The sequence below is a fragment of the Zootermopsis nevadensis genome, unplaced genomic scaffold (genome assembly GCF_977971745.1).
Source record: "Zootermopsis nevadensis isolate Lab colony 2312 unplaced genomic scaffold, Znev_1.0 Znev_ptg000010l, whole genome shotgun sequence".
In the NCBI taxonomy this organism is placed as follows: Eukaryota; Metazoa; Arthropoda; class Insecta; order Blattodea; family Termopsidae; genus Zootermopsis; species Zootermopsis nevadensis.
The window spans coordinates 2,525,623-2,548,712 of record NW_028259142.1 but is presented as its reverse complement, the minus strand read 5'-3'; the positions used below and the strand labels follow the sequence as shown (position 1 = coordinate 2,548,712).

The window sequence follows — 23,090 nt, the reverse complement described above, 5'->3', positions numbered from 1 at the left end:
CTTTCAAAGCTGCAGCCTGAAACGTGTGTCACCAAACTTACAGATTTTATTGCGTAATATTCTGCAGTTCGTTTCATACATTACAGCGTCGAATGAAATAATAATGAAAAAGTATTAAAAGGAGGAGTATACGGAAAATGTCGTGGCCAAATTAACGTCATTATCCCCGTACGTTTCTGGAGGGACGGCGAAAAACTATAATAAAAAAAATTCCGTAAGGACAGGGCATTTTCGGGGTTGAAATTAAAATCCGGGAGCCCACCAAATACGAAGCAGGGTCGCTAAATATTCGACCAGGACTTGTTTTAAGACGGAAAAAATAGTCCGTACATAAAGCGCACGGATTTTAGAGCCAATGTTAAATTTTTGAATGAAAATACACAGACACATAAAACAGCTTTATGTAATTTAAAATAATCGATTGTAAAAACGGTCTTTAATGCTTAAACCCTTTAAATCCAAATGGTAACTATGTGTACCATGTACTTTAACAATCAGTAACATTGAATTTCGTATTTATATGTTTCATGTGATTCTCACTGTAAACAGCAAATATTTCCTTAAACAGCAACGAGAAGTTGATATTTGTAACGGTGAAGTGTTGTGTTTTCTTTGCGGTACGGAACGAATCATTATATATTTAGACGAGTTTCGGCTTCAGAGGATTAAAGACGTGGTATTACAAACGCTATCCAAATTAAACATCTCTGATTCAATATAAAGGAACCTGGCTGCAGGAGCTAGCCTGGAACACGTCCATTCGCGCGGTAACAAAGACAAACACACGTTTTCCGCTGAGTACTGGGAAACGCAAAGAAAATAGTGTTTTCCCGGGTCCATTAATTTGTACAATCGCTGTTTGAGCAAACAATTCCTTTTCGCCGTCGCCAAATCGCTTCTTTCCCGGGGTTTTGCATTCAGTACACACAGCTGATACTCATTTTCTCACGGCAGATATACCGCGACACGGAACCCCAACTAATCCCAAAGATTACACAAAACCCCTCGAAGAGAGGTCAGCTTCGGTTGTCAGATCTCAGGGGCACGGATTATCATTTCAATGCGACCGCGTCCACAATATTGCTTTCTGGTCAGCAACTAACACAGACTGCTTTCGCATGGAAATATCAATATTTCTCCTTAGACGTGCTTGGAAAATAGAATAGCGCTATGATTTTAACAGCAATATTGTCGCCAACAAAGATTTCAATAAAGAAGGGCTCCCTAACCTCATATAAATTCATAGACCAGCAGCCAAAATAAATTCCCCGCTCTTTTATTAAACTTAAAGACCCATCACGCCACTTCGCACACGAGATAAATAAAGTCCACAACCTCTCATCTAACTTCTTTCAGACACACTTTAATATTATCCTGCCACCTACGATTAACGAAAAAAGAACTATACGGCCTATTTATATTTATTATTATTTAGTGTTCTGTCTGACGACAGGTCCATATGAACAGGATCCTTCCATCCTTTTCTCGGACTGGGACCTGTTCATATACGTTCTTGGCAGATGATCCAGAAGTGGTTTGCCATTGCCTTCTTCTGTGTGTGAATGGAGTAATTGTTGGGATGCCACGGAGGAAAACTCCGTGTTGCCTAGACCACGGCCTTGCCCAACACAAGTTATAAATTCGGGCACCGCCGGGAATCGAACCCGAGACCCCAGGATTACAAGGCCAGCGTTCTAACCGCTAGACCACCTTATCTTATTATTATTTAGTGTTCTGTCTGACGACAGGTCCACATGAACAGGATCCTTCCATCCTTTTCTCGGACTGGGACCTGTTCATATACGTTCTTGGCAGATGATCCAGAAGTGGTTTGCCATTGCCTTCTTCTGTGTGTGAATGGAGTAATTGTTGGGATGCCACGGAGGAAAACTCCGTGTTGCCTAGACCACGGCCTTGCCCAACACAAGTTATAAATTCGGGCACCGCCGGGAATCGAACCCGAGACCCCAGGATTACAAGGCCAGCGTTCTAACCGCTAGACCACCTTATCTTATTATTATTTAGTGTTCTGTCTGACGACAGGTCCATATGAACAGGATCCTTCCATCCTTTTCTCGGACTGGGACCTGTTCATTTACGTTCTTGGCAGATGATCCAGAAGTGGTTTGCCATTGCCTTCTTCTGTGTGTGAATGTAGTGCCACGGAGAAACCGGGGAAACCCCCGGAGGAAAACTCCTTGTTGCCTAGACCACGGCCTTGCCCAACACAAGTTATAAATTCGGGCACCGCCGGGAATCTAACCCGAGACTCGTGATTTGTCGTCTATCAAAAAGTGACGTCATCAAACAATGTTACGTTATATTTGTTTATTCGGCATTGTTGTACGAACACAATAATGCCGATTAAACAAATGACTTGATAAATGACTTGAATAAGACACTAAACAACCCCCCCCCCGAAGGGGGTTGGTCAAGTGTTTTAACCCCCCCCATTCGGGGGGGGGGTTGATTTCGTTTTAAAAACTTGACCGACCCCTCCGAGGAGCTCCGAGATGAGCGCTCTGCTCTAGTAATGAAAATGAACGAGAAATTTTTCGGGAGGGGCTCCTCGGCACCAAGAAAGATTTGAGGGGCACTGATCTGAATTATTCTGACAGGAACATGATAAGCTTTCATGCTGCACTGATATAACCTCGCCTTCACATTTCTCATAGGCTCTGCATCTTCCAAATAAGTCTTACTATTTCAGTACTTGTTATATTTTTACCATAGTTCTGTCAGCTGCTGTAGAAACGGTCCATTTTCTATGCCCTGTTTCTTGCATAAGACGGTTCTAACTGCTGTAATCTGTTGGTTCCGTAGTACGGTGATCTCTGAACTGTTTTCGCTTTTCTTGGTTAATATTCGAACGATATGTTTCGCTTTTACTCCTATGTTTACAATTACCGAATGTAAGGCTAGTTGTGCTCAAACCTTGTCATGTTTTATGTATTTAATAATAACATATGTTTCTCAGGTTGTGGATTTTATTTATTGTCTAAATGAGCTGTCGTGAGTCAGCAGAAGGTTCTCAGTTCCCGTAGAACAAAATCATAGTTTCTCGCCAAGGACTTTATTACTTTAATCACAACCATTCAATCAACTCACCAGAATTAAACAACATCCGGTGAAATTTTAGAATCAACCATTTTGTATTTCACTCATATGTCACGTAATCACTGATCTGTTAGAGCGTATTTTTTTCAAACCTGACTGTATACCTTACTTTAGCTCATTAAACAAGAATTATACACCTTTTACACATTCTGTTCTTTTCCGACTACGTCCCTTGTTATAATTACACATAAAATTTAAACTGTGTGTCTTTTTAACTTCGTTTAAACAGAGGCCAATTTAACACCAAGTTTCTCATACATTTTACATAAGAAATGCCGTAGTTTCTCTCTGTTATATTTACTTTGCTCGCCACGTACGATGATTGGTGCATTCTTGTCACGTGCCTTACAATGCTAGAGGCACATAATCCCCTAGTGACGTCACCTCTTTGGTTTGTACTCCGACCACAAGAGAAGCCAACGTACCGACGGGTGGTAGAATGAAATACTGTCATGGCGAATTTACAGACTGCAAAATTTCCTGGTGTGAACAAGCAAACGGATCCAACCCCCCATCACGAAGCCCTACCAAGAAGTAAACTAGACACGACAGAGCAGAGGAAAAAGTGTGGGTCGATTATTCGTGGAACATGAACAAATAATCTTAACGTCAAGAAATGTTAAGATCTAAGCCTCAAATCGCCGTACGGTTGAATCGGCGAAGAACAGCGTTTCATACCCAGATTATATTCACGCTAGACAATTACCCGTCAAGAATTGACGAGAAAATGCCCAAGATATCTTAACAGAAGGCAAAAAGCACTCGCATGTTACATAGACTGACTTGAAGCTCCACTGGATTCAATTCACTTTGCTCCGATCTGAAAACATTTGGAGTTACGCTCTGCAGTGGAATGGACTTTCCAGCAGTTATATCGAATCTGACAGTTTTCTTCATACGTCCACCAGGGTATTCAATCTTTACTCGTTCACTTTCTTCCTTTCTTCCTTCTTATATTTTGTTTTCTCTCCCTTCCTTTCTTGAAGTCTCCCTCGGTTCTTCATTCTTCCTCGTTCTTATATCTGTCAGTTATTCAATTCTATTTCTCTTCCATTCTTCCTGCTAACCTTTTATTTATTCCTGCATCCTTTTTTGACGTAAATACGTCTATAATTTCGGGTCAGTGTCATTCGGCAAAAAGTGAAACGAAAAAGTGTAACGAAAAAGAAACGAAAAAGTGTAACTGCATTGTTATGTTACCTAGCAAACGTCAATTGTTTACTCGGCATTGTTGTTACCTATAAAACATTACATTACTTTACACTACATTCAGCTACCACAGACCCATCTTAAGCGTAACTAATTCAAGTTAAATAAGCAAAGTCTTAATCAAACTTTACTCAATTGTAAAGCATGTATAAAGGAAATATTTAGAATAAAGCCAATATATAAACTTCCTTTCCGTATAGACGTATTTACGTCAAATTCTCCGGAACCGTGGTTCCACTGTCACTTTTATCTTCCTTATTTTACTCTTTCTCTTTCTGTAGTTCATTTCCTTATAATCGCATTATTTAAATTTTGTATAGACTAAAATGCATTATTTTCATCTTAATTTTAAGGCCGTAGGATTGAGTCAGACAGAAAACTCGGAACAATTAAAAACAAAAGAAACGGTTGTTTGTAAAAGACAGGGAATTTTACAAGCGTTTGAGAAGAACGGGGAAATAGCTTGGGACATTTCTCTGTTGACTTATATACACAGCAATGTAACTAACTTCAAAGCGCAGTGTAGTGCAATGGTGACATTATCTGTTACTGCACAAATATCACAAGTTTTAATGACGACAGAAATAGCGAGAGACGGGACTGAGCGACACTTCAATTCAGGAATCGCAATTGAAAAAAAAAATGATAATGAAGAGGGAAATATTAATTACTAATATTGCAGGCAAAGCTTTCAGACTACAGGATGTAAGAGAATCATATCCAAAAGATATTTCTCATTTATGATACGCGAGGGGGGGGGGAAACCTTTAAAACCAATAAGAAGCCCCATTTAATCGAAAGAAGTTTTATTTGGACGGAACAAGCGACTAGGATGATTACGATGACGGTGATGACACATTACACTTCTCCGCGGATCAGAATCCATTTTTGTGAAACAGACATTCGCTCTTAGCCAAGAAAATCGGCGATTTTAATGAAAATGGGCATAACGCTAGAACGAAATTTCGTATAAATCAGTGGACTGGTTGAACCGTTAAGAGGGTGGTACACATGGAAGTGCCGTGGTCACTTTAAGTGTACATACGAAAAGAAAATACCGCCCTGTATCGAAGAAAAAACGCGGAACACTTAGCTTGCATGTGTTGAAACGCAAATTTTTTCACGCATTTTTGAGTTCGTTCATTTCCGATTTCGGAGGACAGCAGTATCAGTAAGAAGGGTAGAAGTGCGTTGTTGTTTTGGAGGGAGCTGCAGGTCTAGGACGCCTTTGTTGTAAGAGGGAATGCGTCTTTTCTGCTTTGTTCCGCCATCTCTTCAAGTACAACTGAACAGCTCTTCCTGGAGTCGAGACAAAGGGCAATCCTGCAGGAGAAGTAACAATTACTTCCCGGATCGTTAGGTCTCTCTACGTTGCTCCTTATTGCCGTAGGACGGACGTCTGTTATACCTGGACCTTACTTCCCGTTATTTCCGGGTCTCACAGTTACAATCTGCACTTCGCAATGTTGGCACTAATTCTTGAGTGCTCTCCTTGGCTGGGATGGGGGAAATCCAAGGACTTCTCAGAAACTGAAGCAGAATGCTTGAATACACAACAGTCCTTAACAATTTATAAACCGACTTAAATCCTGCTAAATTTAGATAATGATTTTGATGATAACTACCTGATATTTGCGGATTTGACTGTGATGAAAATCGCAGTAGTGAAATTATGGATTAAAAGCTGATGATGGGGACAGAGTTGGTTCCCGAAACGTCGGTTTACTACGGTAACCAGTTGACGCGGCTGATTGCCCCAGAAGATTTTATTCATAAAACAAGTAGCTTTTTAGATGGTTACAAACGTCTCGGGCCAAGTTACTGCCTCCATATTCAGTGTAGAACTACCTACTTGACTAGCTTCTATCTTGAAGATGGAAGCGATAAGTTGCTTCGAAACATTTTTTCTGTATTAGATGGTTATATGCACATATAAGCCTATGATGAATTAAAAAAAAAGGACCAAGTTGCTTCTGAAAGTGGCACTAATACGAGGTGCAATCGGAAAGTTTCAAGACTGCGCGTATAAAAACCCGTACACTTATCTCAGGTATTAAATTCATCCATCACCCTCGAAGTAGTTCCCCTGGGAGTGAACACAACGATCCCACCGCCGCTGCCAAGCCTGGAAGCATCCCTGGAAATCTTTTTTTTGTCAGCCTGTCGCCAAGAAGGCAGTACCTAGCCGCCTGAGCTATGATATGGTTAAGACTATGAATGACGCAAAATAATTCAGATTTTGCTGTCGTCAAAACATATTTAATACATAAGGCGGACGGGACTGGGTTATAGAAAATGTGCCTGAAGAAAATGTGGTAAAGATTTTCAAATCCACACTGGATGTGTGGGCCTACCAATAAATGTAGTATCCCTATTATATTTAGTTTTAATAACGCAGATTACGTAATATCAGTAGCTTCTCAGAAAGGACTCTGTTCCATGACTTTACATGCCTCTCTGAACGAATAATAAAATTACTGAATGAACCACTTGATTACTCTCTGAGAGGCTGACAGCCTTTTGAGTAAGAGATTGACAGATGCTGTACAATGTCGGTTTCTATCACTTAGAAATGCACGAACGATACGTCACTTCGCCGAGTGAATAAAGCCACATTTCGAGAAATGGAACTGCGTTGTTCGTATAAACTGATCCCATTCATAACCCAAATTCGCATCACGGAACGCAGGTACAGTGCTTTCATGCCTAATTACAAGGATCGCCCCAGGCAGGAGCACGGAAACTGCAGGCTTTGAATTATTGTCTCTTTAGCGTCTGTATATTTGGCAGCACTGCGAACACCTCACCACCTCATCTGCCGACCGCACAGCTAACCTGACTGACTATTCGTAACTTACCACGTTACCACAATGCGGTTAACAAGAGCACACTCGGTCGACGTTTCGGTACAGTTCCGCGGGGACGGCTACAACAGAATCACAACTAAACCGATATATGTATGGACCACAGACCAGGGACAACACGAAACTATTACAGTGTTCAAACAAGAAGGCGAATGAGTGACGTCATATCGCGCAGACAGCGAAGCAGATACAAGGTCACCCTTTTGTCTGAACTGGTCTTTTCATGCTTCAGTGCTCAAGTTCCTGGGACTTGGTAACACCACACACAGCCTTGCCGGGACCAAAACGTGTGTTTCGCCTACGTCAGTACCTTCCGTGTGGGAGGAAATCAAACGCATTACCGACGCAATGAATGAGACAGCATATGTTTCCTTATATGCTGCATTACACCACGGTGATCTAGCGGTTAGAACGCTGGCCTTGTAATCCTGGGGGTCTCGGGTTCGATTCCCGGCGGTGCCCGAATTTATAACTTGTGTTGGGCAAGCCGTGGTCTAGGCAACACGGAGTTTTCCTCCGTGGCATCCCAACAATTACTCCATTCACACACAGAAGAAGGCAATGGCAAACCACTTCTGGATCATCTGCCAAGAACGTATATGAACAGGTCACAGTCCGAGAAAAGGATGGAAGGATCCTGTTCATATGGACCTGTCGTCAGACAGAACACTAAATAATAATAAGATGAGGTGGTCTAGCGGTTAGAACGCTGGCCTTGTAATCCTGGGGTCTCGGGTTCGATTCCCGGCGGTGCCCGAATTTATAACTTGTGTTGGGCAAGGCCGTGGTCTAGGCAACACGGAGTTTTCCTCCGTGGCATCCCAACAATTACTCCATTCACACACAGAAGAAGGCAATGGCAAACCACTTCTGGATCATCTGCCAAGAACGTATATGAACAGGTCCCAGTCCGAGAAAAGGATGGAAGGATCCTGTTCATATGGACCTGTCGTCAGACAGAACACTAAATAAAAAATAATATGCTGCATTATAGATGTTGGGAAGAAACAGGACAACTCATGTTTCTGCATTAAACATTTTCAGTGCGATGGAACATTTTGTATGGTAACCGAAGTGTGAACAGGTGATACACTTATCACGATTCGAAAAAGAAATAAAAATATTATACAGACTGATCCTCTGAGTCTGTAATCAATTTTATGAGACAAGAAAGAAATATCTGCCTTCTGTCTCTAGCAAAGTTTCATTTAAGGCTGGCTCTGTACGCCGACAGGACAACCAGCTTCGAAGCTATTGATCAGCAGGCGCTGGGCACGACACCCACGTGTCCTGGTACAGAAGTGACCTGATCTACAGCAACACGTTGTGATGTGGAGCACTGAGTCTCAGAATAAGGCACAACGCGGACACCCCGAGTCCTTTGCCGTGTCACGGTAACGCTGCAGATGACGGCAGCAGGTAGACCATCATTATCTGGCTGTTTAACGGTACTATTTCAGCTACGTAAGTTACACAGAATCGAATGAGAAGAGAAGATATTTATGAATTGTTAAATACACAAAGGATTATTTATTTATTTTTTATTTTAGTGTTCTGTCTGACGACAGGTCCATATGAACAGGATCCTTCCATCCTTCTCTCGGACTGGGACCTGTTCATATACGTTCTTGGCAGATGATCCAGAAGTGGTTTGCCATTGCCTTCTTCTGTGTGTGAATGGAGTAATTGTTGGGATGCCACGGAGGAAAACTCCGTGTTGCCTAGACCACGGCCTTGCCCAACACAAGTTATAAATTCGGGCACCGCCGGGAATCGAACCCTAGGCCCCAGGATTACAAGGCCAGCGTTCTAACCGCTAGACCACCTCGTCTTATTATTATTTAGTGTTCTGTGTGACGACAGGTCCATATGAACAGGATCCTTCCATCCTTTTCTCGGACTGGGACCTGTTCATATACGTTCTTGGCAGATGACCCAGAAGTGGTTTGCCATTGCCTTCTTCTGTGTGTGAATGGAGTAATTGTTGGGATGCCACGGAGGAAAACTCCGTGTTGCCTAGACCACGGCCTTGCCCAACACAAGTTATAAATTCGGATAATTTTTGATGTTCGCACTGCGGGTAATATGGAGTCGGGGCGGAATTTTCAGAGGCGCTTACTGCATCCATTATCAGAGCGGAGATAATATTAGGTTGCCTAACTTTAGCCAAAATATTCGTCCCTTTTAGTCGAAACTTCCTTATATTTAAGCTAAATGTAAACGAGAGGATAAAATTTGTAAAATGTAAGTGGGAATAACGGAGGGCTACAGGAACATAATCTCTGCAGCAAGAGAACAGGGCCATTATAGGTAGTTATATTAAGCCGTGGACCGGAAAAAATATTAGACGGACACAGCCATTTGTACAGAGAAAGTCAATTAATGGAAAAAAATACATCGTTTCACAATCTAAGAACCAATCGTATATTTTTTGGTACCACTCTTACGAGAATCTGCTACAATTCCCAAATGTGACTGGTTCCACAGAAATTCCAGCAGATCCCTTTCAGTAGGAAGGATGCGAGGTAATAATGACAGCCATTCAGCCTAAGGGAGCAATACAACCCCCACACACACACACAAACACAAAGTATAAAAACGTCGAATAACGTAGTTAGTTCTATAAAGCGGCGTTGATCTCAGTGGATCGTTTTCTAATTCCACGACGCACACACCGCTGAGAAATCCAATAAGTTACCTGACGAAAAAGCCGTATAACCTTCAGGGGAAAAAGACGTATCGAAGTTCCGGTTCAGTGATATCCAATATCGTGGTATGGTTCCAGTGGAACTCACAGGTGTTTCTATACTTCTAGCCTGGGCAAGAAGCCTGTCCAGAGATAGAACGGACGCTCACAGCACAAGCGATAAAAGCCTGGAACACCTACAGATATGACACACATTATCGGCTAAGAAAACGAACTGACCTGACTCTATAAATTGAGAAGTGGCAGTCGGTGTAATGAATAGGGTATGGGGTAGATGACCGGGGTTCGACTCCCGCCAGGTCACAATTTTTTTATATTCGCACCAAGTCCAGACCGACTCTACCCAGCATCGAATACGGGGGTAAAGCGGCCAGGGGGAAGAATCTAACCGCTCAGCCTCCATCAACAACCGATGTCAAGAACGCATTGAGCTATGACACATCTACACCATAAGCCTACGTTAAATGGACCTTAGTGAAACAGCAGGGACAGCTTTACTTAGGACTTAATTCAATGGAATGAGATCTTTGATAAGATGACAGTCGCCCACCTCGTCAAGGAATTACCCGCCTTTTACGAAACTTGAAAGAGTTCACAAGAACCGACTGTCTAACCCTAAACGTAGACAAATAAATCCGATCTGTTCATCTTCACATTGCTGTTTACAGATACGAGGTGCGATCGGAAAGTTTCTAGACTGCGCCTATAAAAACCCGTACACTTATCTCAGGTATTAAATTCATCCATCACCCTCGAAGTAGTTCCCCTGGGAGTGAACACAACTATCCCAGCGCCGCTGCCAATCCTGGAAGCATCCCTGGAAATCTTTCTTTGTCAGCCTGTCAAGCACCATCTGCGATTCTGCCTGAATCTCTTCTATCGTCTCAAATCTCCTTCCCTTTAGCTGAATTTTCATCTTTGGGAAGAGGAAGAAGTCACACGGAGCTTAGAAAGGAAGTTGGGGTCGGTTCTTGCAAGATCTTTGAGCTCCTGACAAACGAGAAGTCGATTCTGCTTCTGGTCCTCAGACAGGATGCGTCGCATGTGGAGTTCTTCCTTTAGAATCAGCTGACAGGTCCCATAGCCTATCCCAACAATGTCGCACAAGTCGTTGATGGTACGACGTCGATCTTCGTGAATGGCCTGCCGAATCTTCGTAACATTTTCGGGCGTTGTGCTCGAAGATGGTCGTCCAGAACGCTCGTCATCATCGACAGAGGTTCGGCCATTTTTAAAACGTGAATGCCACACAAAAGTTTGTGCACGACCCATTGCGGACTCCCCAAATGCTTGCTTTAGCATTTCATAGGTTTCCGTAGCCGTTTTGGCGAGTCTTTGGCAAAATTTGATGCACACGCCATTCCGAAATCGCAGGAGGGTCGGTGTAATGCACTACCAAAACGCCCGTAACTAAGAAACAAATGCTAATTCGATGATGCCGGCTGGCACACTGATTCACTATGAATGTAGGCCGCACCCCCTAAAGGCAGAAGCTCGTACTACATCCGGTTCGCCCTCTATTGACACAGTCTTGAAACTTTCCGATCGCACCTCGTATAATAACAGTTTCATTGAGAATCTACGAAAACTCTATTTAAAAAACGTAGTTCCTGAATGTAAAATGAGATTGTCCATACAATAAACCATTGCTATTTAACCTTTCAAACCTCAAAGGACGGAATATGATGTCGCTGTTTCCAAGAAGAATGTTGAGGAACTTCGCACCACACTGTCCGCTTTATGCCTGCGTTGAAGTTCGTAACACATGAGACCGCGGCAGGAAGTACTCCCTATTGACCTTATATGTGACCTCGCTTGACCTCGTACATAAAAGCTGCTTGCTGTCTGTAGAGCGAGGGGTGTTAAGCGCGTGGTAAGCCGATGGCTGCTGGCACAGCAGAGAGAGTCAGGTCACGGGTGGCACAAGAGAGAAGAGGCTTGCTTGCTTGCCTGAAGAGATTGGATTTGTAGCTCCAGTCGTGCGGCAAGGTTTACACGGTGTCGTGTTCCCCTACCGAAGGGTGGAAACCTCTTCAGCGACATGAACGAGAACATCCGGTGTAAGGCCGTAATCGAAATACCAACTCCGAAAATACTGTAACTACTAAACGCGACTTGGCTATTTCCAATTTGGAATGAAACGGCATCCACTCCAACTGGAATCCATCCCATTTTCTTCTCCTTTAACCCTTTGTAAAACTGAATAGGGCCACAGTAGGACACGAGGTAAAAGAAGGAAGAGAGAGAATGAGAGAAATTGGCTCGAAAAATGGGCTGACGATTTTGGCCGAGAAACCTTACCTTCCAGATAAAAATATCGACAGTACTTCGGACACGTAGAACCGTCTCCAGACGCTAATCAAAGGAACTATTTCGCATAACAGCTTCGTGAGATGCATTATAAAACGAAGATCATAACAGCATCCTTTCTCTCGACCCGTATGACACCTCACTGTTCCTGTACGACGCCCGGTGGATGATTTTAAAAATACTGCGACAAATCGTGAACGAAGGCAGGCGAGATTTTCAAAAATCCCATAGGGACCACTTATCTACAGACCAAGCAGGCGCAGACTTGGTGATCATCTACTGTCAAGGGATTTTAAACCTTATGGAATAACATATATCAATGCGTGTCTTGATATTACCGTTGCCATAGCAATGCTGTTACGAGATATCGGGTATTATTTTTATTTATTTAGTGTTCTGTCTGACGACGGGTCCATATGAACAGGATCCTTCCATCCTTTTCTCGGACTGGGACCTGTTCATATACGTTCTTGGCAGATGATCCAGAAGTGGTTTGCCATTGCCTTCTTCTGTGTGTGAATGGAGTAATTGTTGGGATGCCACGGAGGAAAACTCCGTGTTGCCTAGACCACGGCCTTGCCCAACACAAGTTATAAATTCGGGCACCGCCGGGAATCGAACCCGAGACCCCAGGATTACAAGGCCAGCGTTCTAACCGCTAGACCACCGTGGCGGTATATCGGGTATTATGTTACAATATTTATGACCATGTGCGTTTACTACTTTAGATCATTCTTTACGGGTAACTCGGTAGTATATATAATATTATGCATGTGAAGATTATCGTCCCATTTCAATGCCGTTCACAGAAATGACACTGATTTTCGTTACGCAGTTTCAGGGCGAATCGAAGTGTCACAATTCCCAAGGCGATAATCTTGAGAGCGAAAGAACGTGAATAGAATCCCAGGTAAGGTCACCTGGCCAACGGAGCCTACTCAAGAGGAGCAGCGGGTTCGATACTGCAGCAATTTTAATCCCGTACCAACTTGACGGTGAATTCCCTCGACGCCAATTGGGGGGAATGTTACATCTTACATTCTACCGCGAGTAGAATTGCTAGCGAAGAACACGCTGCCGGCACTGCTTCAAATTAACTCTTTAACGCACAGTGGTTGCTACCACTCACTTCAGCATTCAGCATTCAGCAACCCTGTATTTAGCTTACAGCGTGAACTTACGATTCTCTGAATAGATTACAATTATTTTCCTAACAGTAATAATCAACCGGTTGATTGTAATATTTTGAGGTGTTCACACGAAATGAATTTTTAAATTTTATTTGCATGAACCAATTCTTAAACCGCTTTCTCTCGACTTTTTAAGTATTATCTTCAACACCGAGGAAAATCCATGAGTTATAACTTGTACTTTAAACATCTCCGACATTGGTTGATTGGTTACACGCTAATTATACTGAAGACTGCCCATAAACACGTCGTTTTAACATTTGCTTATAACTTAGTTAAACATACTCAGCACGTATTTGAAACATTCTCTTCATTTTCGAAACACGCTGCCTTCAAATCAGTTGTAACAAAATAACAATAATATGTCCGCTTTGTAAAAGGAAGAACTTGGTTATAGGCTGAATCTGGTTGACGTCTCTTTGCGTGCAAACAATGACAGGTCCCTCGAACCTCCGAACTGAAATATGAAAATTGAAGATTTCCGTCTTCTGGGTTGTTGCGCTGTGTAGTCTGGTCGATGTTAACCAACGTTTCAGAGGTCATACTGCCTCCGTCATCAGAGTATGACGATTTCTGTCTTGTGGGTTGTTGCGCTGTGTAGTCTGGTCGATGTTAACCAACGTTTCGGAGGTCATATTGCCTCCGTCATCAGGGCGATGAATCTACCACACTACACAGCGCAGTAACCCAGAAGACATAAATCTTCATACTCATCGCCCTGATGATGGAAGCAGTATGACCTCTGAAACGTTAGTTAACATCGACCAGACTACACAGCGCAAGAACCTAGAAGACAGAAATCTTCAGAATCATCGCCCTGATGATGGAGGCAGTATGACCTCTGAAACGTAGGTTAACATCGACCAGACTACACGGCGCAACAACCCAGAAGACAGAAATCTTCAGACTCTGATGAAGGAGGCAGTATGATCTCTGAAACGTTGGTTAACATCGACCAGACTACACAGCGCAAGAACCTAGAAGACAGAAATCTTCATACTCTGATGACGGAGGCAGTATGACCTCTGAAACGTTGGTTAACATCGACCAGACTACACAGCGCAACAACCCACAAGACAGAAATGTTCATCGCCCTGATGATGGAAGCAGTATGACCTCTGAAACGTTGGTTAACATCGACCAGACTACACAGCGCAAGAACCTAGAAGACAGAAATCTTCAGAATCATCGCCCTGATGATGGAGGCAGTATGACCTCTGAAACGTAGGTTAACATCGACCAGACTACACAGCGCAACAACCCAGAAGACAGAAATCTTCATACTCACCGCTGTGAGAACCTCAAGTCTTACATGAAATATGAAAGTTAATTGAAAAAATAACAAAGAATTATTCTTACTAAATTAAATTCAACTGAACGAGCAGTCCTTTCTGGGAAGCCAACAATCATGAAATTTCAAACCTTCTGTGGAAACTAAGTTATATTGTTGTGTTCACGATGTCAGTCGTTCCACCCCATTCAGAGCGAGACAAATGAAGCCTAAAATCGGATTACTGTTTCTTAAGATGTACACCGGGACTCGTTAAGAAACAAGCAAATATAAGAATTGGTACAAATAATAAGATTTCCGATGACAATGGAAAATAATTGAGATGTGAATTTGCTGCTGTAACAATGATTCTTCGGTTTACACGGCATTGAAGACGAAAGCAAATTTAATGATATTATTTTCTGGAAAATATACTTGTGAGATAAAATCAACGAAGCGATCAACTGATGGTACTTAGCAGAATCAAACAATGCATAAATCGAGATTGCCCCTGACTGTACAAATTTTCTCCCAAACACATTTATAATATCTTGACACTAAATCAAAATAATATTATAAATTATAACTGCGAAAGGATAACATTTTCCATTGTAATAACTCTTCAGAACCGGAGCTCGTCTAATATTATTTAATATTTAAGAATTCTGTCCGTACCGCAAAGAAAACACTATACTTCACCATTACAAAGATCAGCTGGTAAACCGTCTGAAGCCGAAACTCGCCTAAATTACATTTAAGAATCCAGTCCGTACCGCTAAGAAAACACTATACTCTACCATTACAAAGATCAACTGGTTAACGCTGTTTAAGGAAGTAATCGCTGTTTACAGTGAGAATAGTATGAAGGGCATAAGGCCTATTGGCTGCTGAAGGTGATGAAACGTAGTAAGCGTTGTACTAAGGCGTAAAAGTGTTACATTCGACCAGCCGTTCAGATAGTATCACAATTCTGGCAGACATACATTTTTTATTAGACGTAGTAGAGGGATACTGGATAAAGAGTAGAAATACATAACTCATTCTGTTCACCTCTGCTACTTCTCAGATAATTAAAACTAATTTTATCAAATTATACCAATCGTTCTCAGAGTAAACTTTCCACTGACTCTTAATACGCGCACCGTACCATTAATCTTACATGTTAATTGGACGTTAATTCTGACTGTAAATAACTTCTGCCTCACTCTCACTCTCTCTCTCTCTCTCTCTTACAATGAACTGCAACAAATTATGAAATATGAAATGTCGACACAACTGAGCCGCTAATCATTCAAATGGAATTTAATAAGACCCTCAAATTTATTACTGTTTCCTGTGTTTCAATTACACAGAAAGAATTCAATACAGAATGTAAGTTTTGTCGGGTACAATCACGTATAAAAGGAAATAGGGAGAAATTATTTCCTGAAACGTGCCTGCATTTATTTTATATCCAGTGGCAAGAAGTGAGCTTCAGGTCACAAAAAAACATGAAAAATATTAAGTACACGAAAATAAAGCAACGTAACCTAAAGAGCTCGGTATTTCCCTATGCTTCCGGCATTTAATTCTCTCCCAAAGTTATTTTCATCATGGCTAAAGAACTGTCTTGTTCTTAGTTTCTTCCTGTTTGGAACGTGAAAAACACTTCATTAAAAGTACCTACTTTTGTTTCACGAATTATACGTTCCTCCGAAACGTCGGTAACCACACAGTGTCAACACTGAAGACGACGGCCGACACTTCACCAAAACCAGAGATCTGGTAACAGCAGACTACTCAGTCTCACATACGAGGTGCGATCGGAAAGATTCAAGACTGTGTCAATAGAGGGCGAACCGGATGTAGTACGAGCTTCTGCCTTTAGGGGGTGCGGCCTACATTCATAGTGAATCAGTGTGCAAGCCGGCATCATCGAATTAGCATTTGTTTCTTAGTTACGGGCGTTTTGGTAGTGCATTACACCGACCCTCCTGCGATTTCGGAATGGCGTGTGCATCAAATTTTGCCAAAGACTCGCCAAAACGGCTACGGAAACCTATGAAATGCTAAAGCAAGCACTTGGGGAATCCGCAATGGGTCGTGCACAAACTTTTGTGTGGCATTCACGTTTTAAAAATGGCCGACAACTCTTACCCAGGTGACATTTCAGGTTCTCACGCGGCGAGAATAAATATATCTCTTTTGGTGGGTGTTGCTATGCGTAATCTGGTAGCTAACCGACGTTTCAGAATTTTCATGCTGCCTCCATCGTCATCCGCTGGTGATGGAATCAGTAGGCACTTCTGAAACGACGGCGCCAACATCCCAGAAGACAGTAAGTAATCTTCATAAACTAACTAACTAGATGGCTTACCGAACCCGAAGGTTCATCACCGAATTAACCAAAGCCCTCCACCGGGCCAACAAAATCCAGTTTCCTTCAACTCCTATCTCCCATAGATTCCGCCTAACATTATCCTCCCATCTACGTCTTGGTCTCCCCAGCGGTCTCTTCCCTTCAGGTTTCCCAACGAGTACCCGGTGCACACCTCTTGTCCCATCCATGCGCGCTACATGTCCTGCCCATCTCACTCTTCTCGACTTAATCACCCTCACAATACTGGGGGAGCAGTACAGATTTTTAAGCTCATCATTATGCATCATCGTCTTCCCTCTTAGGCCCAAATATCCTCCTCAACACCCGATTCTCAAACACCTGCAAAGTAATCTTCATGGCTTATTTAATTTGCTGACTAAAACAGGCTTTAAAAGTGACCCAGTTGTCTTTCAAATTGCATGTTCGGAGTCGTTTCTCTACCCGTTCATCATTTGTAACCACCCAAATAGCCGTTAGGTAACCTACGAGTAAGTTATCTTCCTCTATAACGCTTAGTTTCAGCAGAACCCAAAATAAAACTCAAGGATCTCCTTCATCCAATATAATGAAGTCCCCAAGTACAGCGAACTTTCAAACATTTCCTTTTAAACTTTGGTGCCAACTTCCGTGATCTGAAATCGATTCAACCATCATATTTCAAGCCTTAGGGTGTGTGTATGTGTGTGTCTGCTAACTTCAAAGTAACTTCAGAACACAAATCTGGAAATTCTAAGAAAAAATGGACCACTGCTAAACGAGAGACCAAACTTTGCTTCGACAAAATTTCGATTAAAACGTTATAGTAAAGAAAACTGATCACATAATTATAGCAACGAAATATATTCTTGGAAATTTTGGTCGGAAAACCTAAAGGAAAGACGCCATTTAGTACACCTAGAAAATATATCACCAAAATCATCAAGGAATACGGTGGCTTTATCAGACTCAACAGAGGAATCATCAGTAAACTATCCCGAACGCGTTTCAAAATGTCAGTATTTAATTTAATTCAATGATTTTCATGATTAACTGAACGTGGAAAAGTAACACAACTCTCACAGTTTGTGAACAAAGTTAGTTTTTTACGTTACTCATAATCCGATCTGCTACTGACAGCTTTTCACCTTAGGTGATCTCCCGGTCTTCTCAGGAATCACCCGATCACGGAGATACAACCGGGAAACGGAGTTCTGAAGTGAAAATACCAAATAAAGTGATTCAGGACTGTTGCTATGCAACCGAACAAGTCACAAGTAACTCAGTAGAAAATGTAATTGTTTGGGAGCTCAGAGGCACTTCAGCCTAACAATCCTCCGACCAGCCCTTTTGATTATGGCGACGGCACGCGAGCTACTCACAGTCTAAATATTATTTCTGATGAGTAGCTTTTCTGCAAACGTTATTAAACTTCCAGGGTCTAGTACCAGAGAAGTGGTTAGTTAATTGGCAGTCTAGTTTAATCGATTTATAACTATGATGTCTACCGAACGGCACTAGTTACTAGCGACTGTCAAGACTTCAAAAAATAAAGCTAAACCTGGTAATTTTAAACTAACTTTCATTATAGAAGTGGAATTTTTCCACGCCAGAAACACAGCATAATATTATATAACAATTATTCGATAACCAGAAACTTATTCATATGAACACGGGTAAGGAATTGGCACTAATGTAGGAGACAGTTGAAGATTTCCGTCTTCTGGGTTCTTGCGCTGTGTAGTCTGGTCGATGTTTACCAACGTTTCAGAGGTCATACTGCCTCCGTCATCAGAGTATTAAGATTTCCGTCTTCTGGGTTGTTGCGCTGTGTAGTCTGGTCGATGTTAACCAACGTTTCAGAGGTCATACTGCCTCCGTCATCAGAGTATGAAGATTTCTGTCTTCTGGGTTGTTGCGCTGTGTAGTCTGGTCGATGTTTACCAACGTTTCAGAGGTCATACTGCCTCCGTCATCAGGGCGATGAAGATTTCCGTCTTCTGGGTTGTTGGGCTGTGTAGTCTGGTAGATGTTTACCAACGTTTCAGAGGTCATACTGTCTCCGTCATCAGGGCGATGGTTAATATCGACCAGACTACACAGCGCAACAACCCAGAAGACAGAAATATTCGTACTCTGATGACGGAGGCAGTATGACCTCTGAAACGTTGGTAAACATCGACCAGACTACACAGCGCAACAACCCAGAAGACAGAAATATTCATACTCTGATGACGGAGGCAGTATGACCTCTGAAACGTTGGTAAACATCGACCAGACTACACAGCGCAACAACCCAGAAGACGGAAATCTTCATCGCTCTGATGACGGAGGCAGTATGACCTCTGAAACGTTGGATAACATCTACCAGACTACACAGCGCAACAACCCAGAAGACAGAAATCTTCATACTCTGATGACGGAGGCAGTATGACCTCTGAAACGTTGGATAACATCAACCAGACTACACAGCGCAACAACCCAGAAGACAGAAATCTTCATACTCTGATGACGGAGGCAGTATGACCTCTGAAACGTTGGTTAACATCGACCAGACTACACAGCGCAACAACCCAGAAGACAGAAATCTTCATACTCTGATGACGGAGGCAGTATGACCTCTGAAACGTTGGATAACATCAACCAGACTACACAGCGGAACAACCTAGAAGACAGAAATCTTCATACTCTGATGACGGAGGCAGTATGACCTCTGAAACGTTGGATAACATCAACCAGACTACACAGCGGAACAACCTAGAAGACAGAAATCTTCATACTCACCGCTGTGAGAACCTCAAGTCTTACATAGGAGACAGTTGTCAGTGAATATCTTGCATGCTAGAGGAATCACCCAGTTAAAATCCCGAGTAAGTTAACCGACTCCCCTTATCAAAATTTAACGAGGTTTTCCTCAGACCCTGGACCGTCAAATACTACCTGCCACCTTTAAAATTCTTACCTATTCAAAATTTATGTCTTACCAACTTCCCAGAATAGAGCCGTCTTCACTCTCGTGAGAACTTGAAAATCAACTTCACAAATGGTCTTACACGCTCCGGAAAAGAAGAAAATATACTAATTAAAAGAAAAACGAATTCCAGTGCAAGCTAATATTTTAAAAAATGTCTAAAAAAAAGGAATTATTCCTGGGGTGGGGGGGATACACATTCAGAACTTATAACCGATTACGTCAACTTCTCAGAAACGAAAACGTCGACATCAGTGGTTAGTTAATGAGAGATATCGAAACTGTCCAGCCACCGAATCGATACCCGACCTTTGGTACGTAGCGAAGGGAGGGACTGAGAAAAATCACTACAAATTCAGTCTGTGCCGAAATTTAAACCCACCAGGTCTCGAGTACAAAAACTCCCAGCTCCTAATGCAGCCCCTCCGAAACCTAAATTTATCAAACCTACCCCCTTGAAGTGGAGGCCACTAAATTATTTATCCTTCAAAATTATCATTTCACCATATGTTAATCAGAAAATCAAAATTTCGATATCCCTTTCTCGAGCTTATCATCATAACGTCTTAAGACTCATTCTATGCTTCAAAGAACGACGAACGGGCAATGCGTGGGAACCTTCTCCCTGCAGGAATAAAATCTCTATCACTTCTCAATCACGGTTCTCTCTTTAGTAGTACTGTTCTACCCACAAGGAGGGCGCTTTTGTAACCAAGGAAGATTTAAAATACTTCGACGTAAGTGAACCAATCGCACGGCCCACAAGAACAAGGAAAGATGATATTAAAACGGATCTTAAGGATACAGGCTGAGAAGGTGTAGACTGTATTTACTTAGCTCAAGGTAGGAAAAAGTGGCTGAGTCTTGTGAACATGACAGTCAACCTACGAGTTCCATGGAAGACATTTCAATTTTTTATCTAAACGACTATTAGCCTCATGGAAACAGTTGAGTTGTTTTCAGACTGCACCATCCCCCAAAGAAGCGACTCATTACACCAAAGCACACCTTCCTCACGTGGTAATTAACTTCACCACTCAAAAACAGTATCTCAAGTCGAACGAGCGCTTAAGATAATCACAACCATCAAATGGATACGAACTTAACACTCCGCTGTATTTCAAAACTAATCCGGCATGACCATCAATCTACAGACTACCAGAAGCTTTGCTTCCAGAGGCCACATTTTCAAAGAGAAAACAAGGGAACTTTCCTCTCTATATACAAAGTCGTCAGCTAAATGATGATTACTTAGGAGTCCCTAAAGACACGAGAATGATGACAATAGCTGAGTCACCGCCATAATTTCTACCGTGCAGCCGGGAACAATAGTCAGCGCCTTGTCTTCGAGTCCTCCATGTATAATAATGTTGCTCAGAATACAGTAGATTAATTTTTCACTTTGCCGTAGCTTTTAAAATAAAAATGTCTTCAGAGTAGAACTCCCGTGGGAGTGCGGTGGATGATATAGGAGTGTTGATGTGATCCCGAGGGAAATGAAAAGGTTCAGGGGGGGGGGGGGGGCAGGAATGGAAGATGATGGACTTTCTTTCGTCTTTCTCAGAAAGTTGCAAAGTGCGAAGAGACTGCCCCGCCTCCTCGCGACTCTCTTTCACACTAAACGACACTTTCAACAACTTTTCTTCGCCTGGTTTCTGACCGTCTGACTGCCGTAAGGTAAAAATAACAGAAGGAATGGATAACAGGACAGAAGGGGCGACTCTCTCCAGACACTTCTACCTTCCTACTGTATTACAGATAAAGTCCGCTCCGAGGTTAAATCGGGAAGAGATGTGCTGGGCACGCAGCACAGCTCAGAAATTAACGCAAAACTTAAAATTTCGATGGAAAACTTTAAAGGACGAGACAACGTGGAACCCTAGGCTAAGTGGGAGGATAATATTAAAATGGATCTTATAGAAACAGGGATTGAATTAATCTGGCCCAGGATAAGTGGCGGGTTCTTGTGAACAGGGAACTCTGGGGATTTTTCTGAGTGACTGATCGAGTATAAGCTCCGGGTTGTGCTGCATGGAGCGAGGACACTCCAAAAACTCAAGGAAATAACTTTGTCAATTGAAAAAACTTTCCTTGGATATTATCCATCGTCTAGTAAATATAAAACGTAAAAAACGACGTTTCGGAGATGGGACTCTATCTCCGTCTTCAGGTCCCTACACAGTTGGGCCCACTAGATAGAGCTAATCCCTATCTCCGGACTTTTTCCTTGGATATTATCCATCGTCTAGTAAATATAATACGTAAAACGACGTTTCGGAGATGGGACTCTATCTCCGTCTTCAGGTCCCTACACAGTTGGGCCCACTAGATAGAGCTAATCCCTATCTCCGGACTTTTTCCTTGGATATTATCCATCGTCTAGTAAATATAAAACGTAAAACGACGTTTCGGAGATGGGACTCTATCTCCGTCTTCAGGTCCCTACACAGTTGGGCCCACTAGATAGAGCTAATCCCTATCTCCGGACTTTTTCCTTGGATATTATCCATCGTCTAGTAAATATAAAACGTAAAACGACGTTTCGGAGATGGGACTCTTATCTCCGTCTTCAGGTTCCTACACAGTTGGGCCCACTAGATAGAGCCGCCTTACCACCGAACGAAGTCCACTCACATATTGTGTGGGCGACAGAGCCAGTCTCGACGCATTAACCCATTCATTTGTAAAACCACTACTGAGTAGAACAAGAAATAGACAACGGCACATTGTTCTTTGTCCCGTGTTGCAGTATGCAAGCAGTTCTCGCGCGGGGTGTTCTCCATGATCGGAGCTGTTAATCCGGACTCCTTCGACACGCTGCATTCCTACAGCAACACGTTCAAGATGCCCTTCGTGACGCCCTGGTTTCCAGAGAAGGTAAGTTACGTTCAAGGAGCGACGGCGCTCTCCTCTTAGTCCGTGGGCTACCGACCGCCTCACGCACTTTCGTGGTATTACTCAGTCCCTCAAAGTCAACGCTGGAAAAGTCGACTACGTGGAAGTATTAACAGGTAGCCAAGAGAGGGGGAAAAAAACCGAATTCTGGGGTGGGATTAATTGGGTGGTAACCGCAGGAATACTGACAATTAAAGAGGTTTTGACACTGGCGACCTGACG

General features: G+C 42.5%; 1 protein-coding gene and 1 long non-coding RNA gene across 3 annotated transcripts in view; one reads left to right on the top strand and one right to left on the bottom strand.

Annotated features, from left to right (window-relative positions):
• LOC147874174 (uncharacterized) overlaps window positions 1-23,090 on the bottom strand; it is a 128,101-nt gene that overhangs the window by 33,082 nt on the left and 71,929 nt on the right. The gene's annotated exons all lie outside the window — the stretch shown is intronic.
• Window positions 1-23,090, top strand: part of LOC110829553 (glutamate receptor 1-like) — a 166,604-nt gene that overhangs the window by 77,949 nt on the left and 65,565 nt on the right. For both annotated transcript variants that reach the window (XM_087346211.1, XM_087346212.1), the window contains exon 3: window positions 22,723-22,850. In XM_087346211.1, coding sequence (XP_087202337.1) covers window positions 22,723-22,850 — 128 coding nt within the window. The remainder of the gene's footprint in view (window positions 1-22,722; window positions 22,851-23,090) is intronic.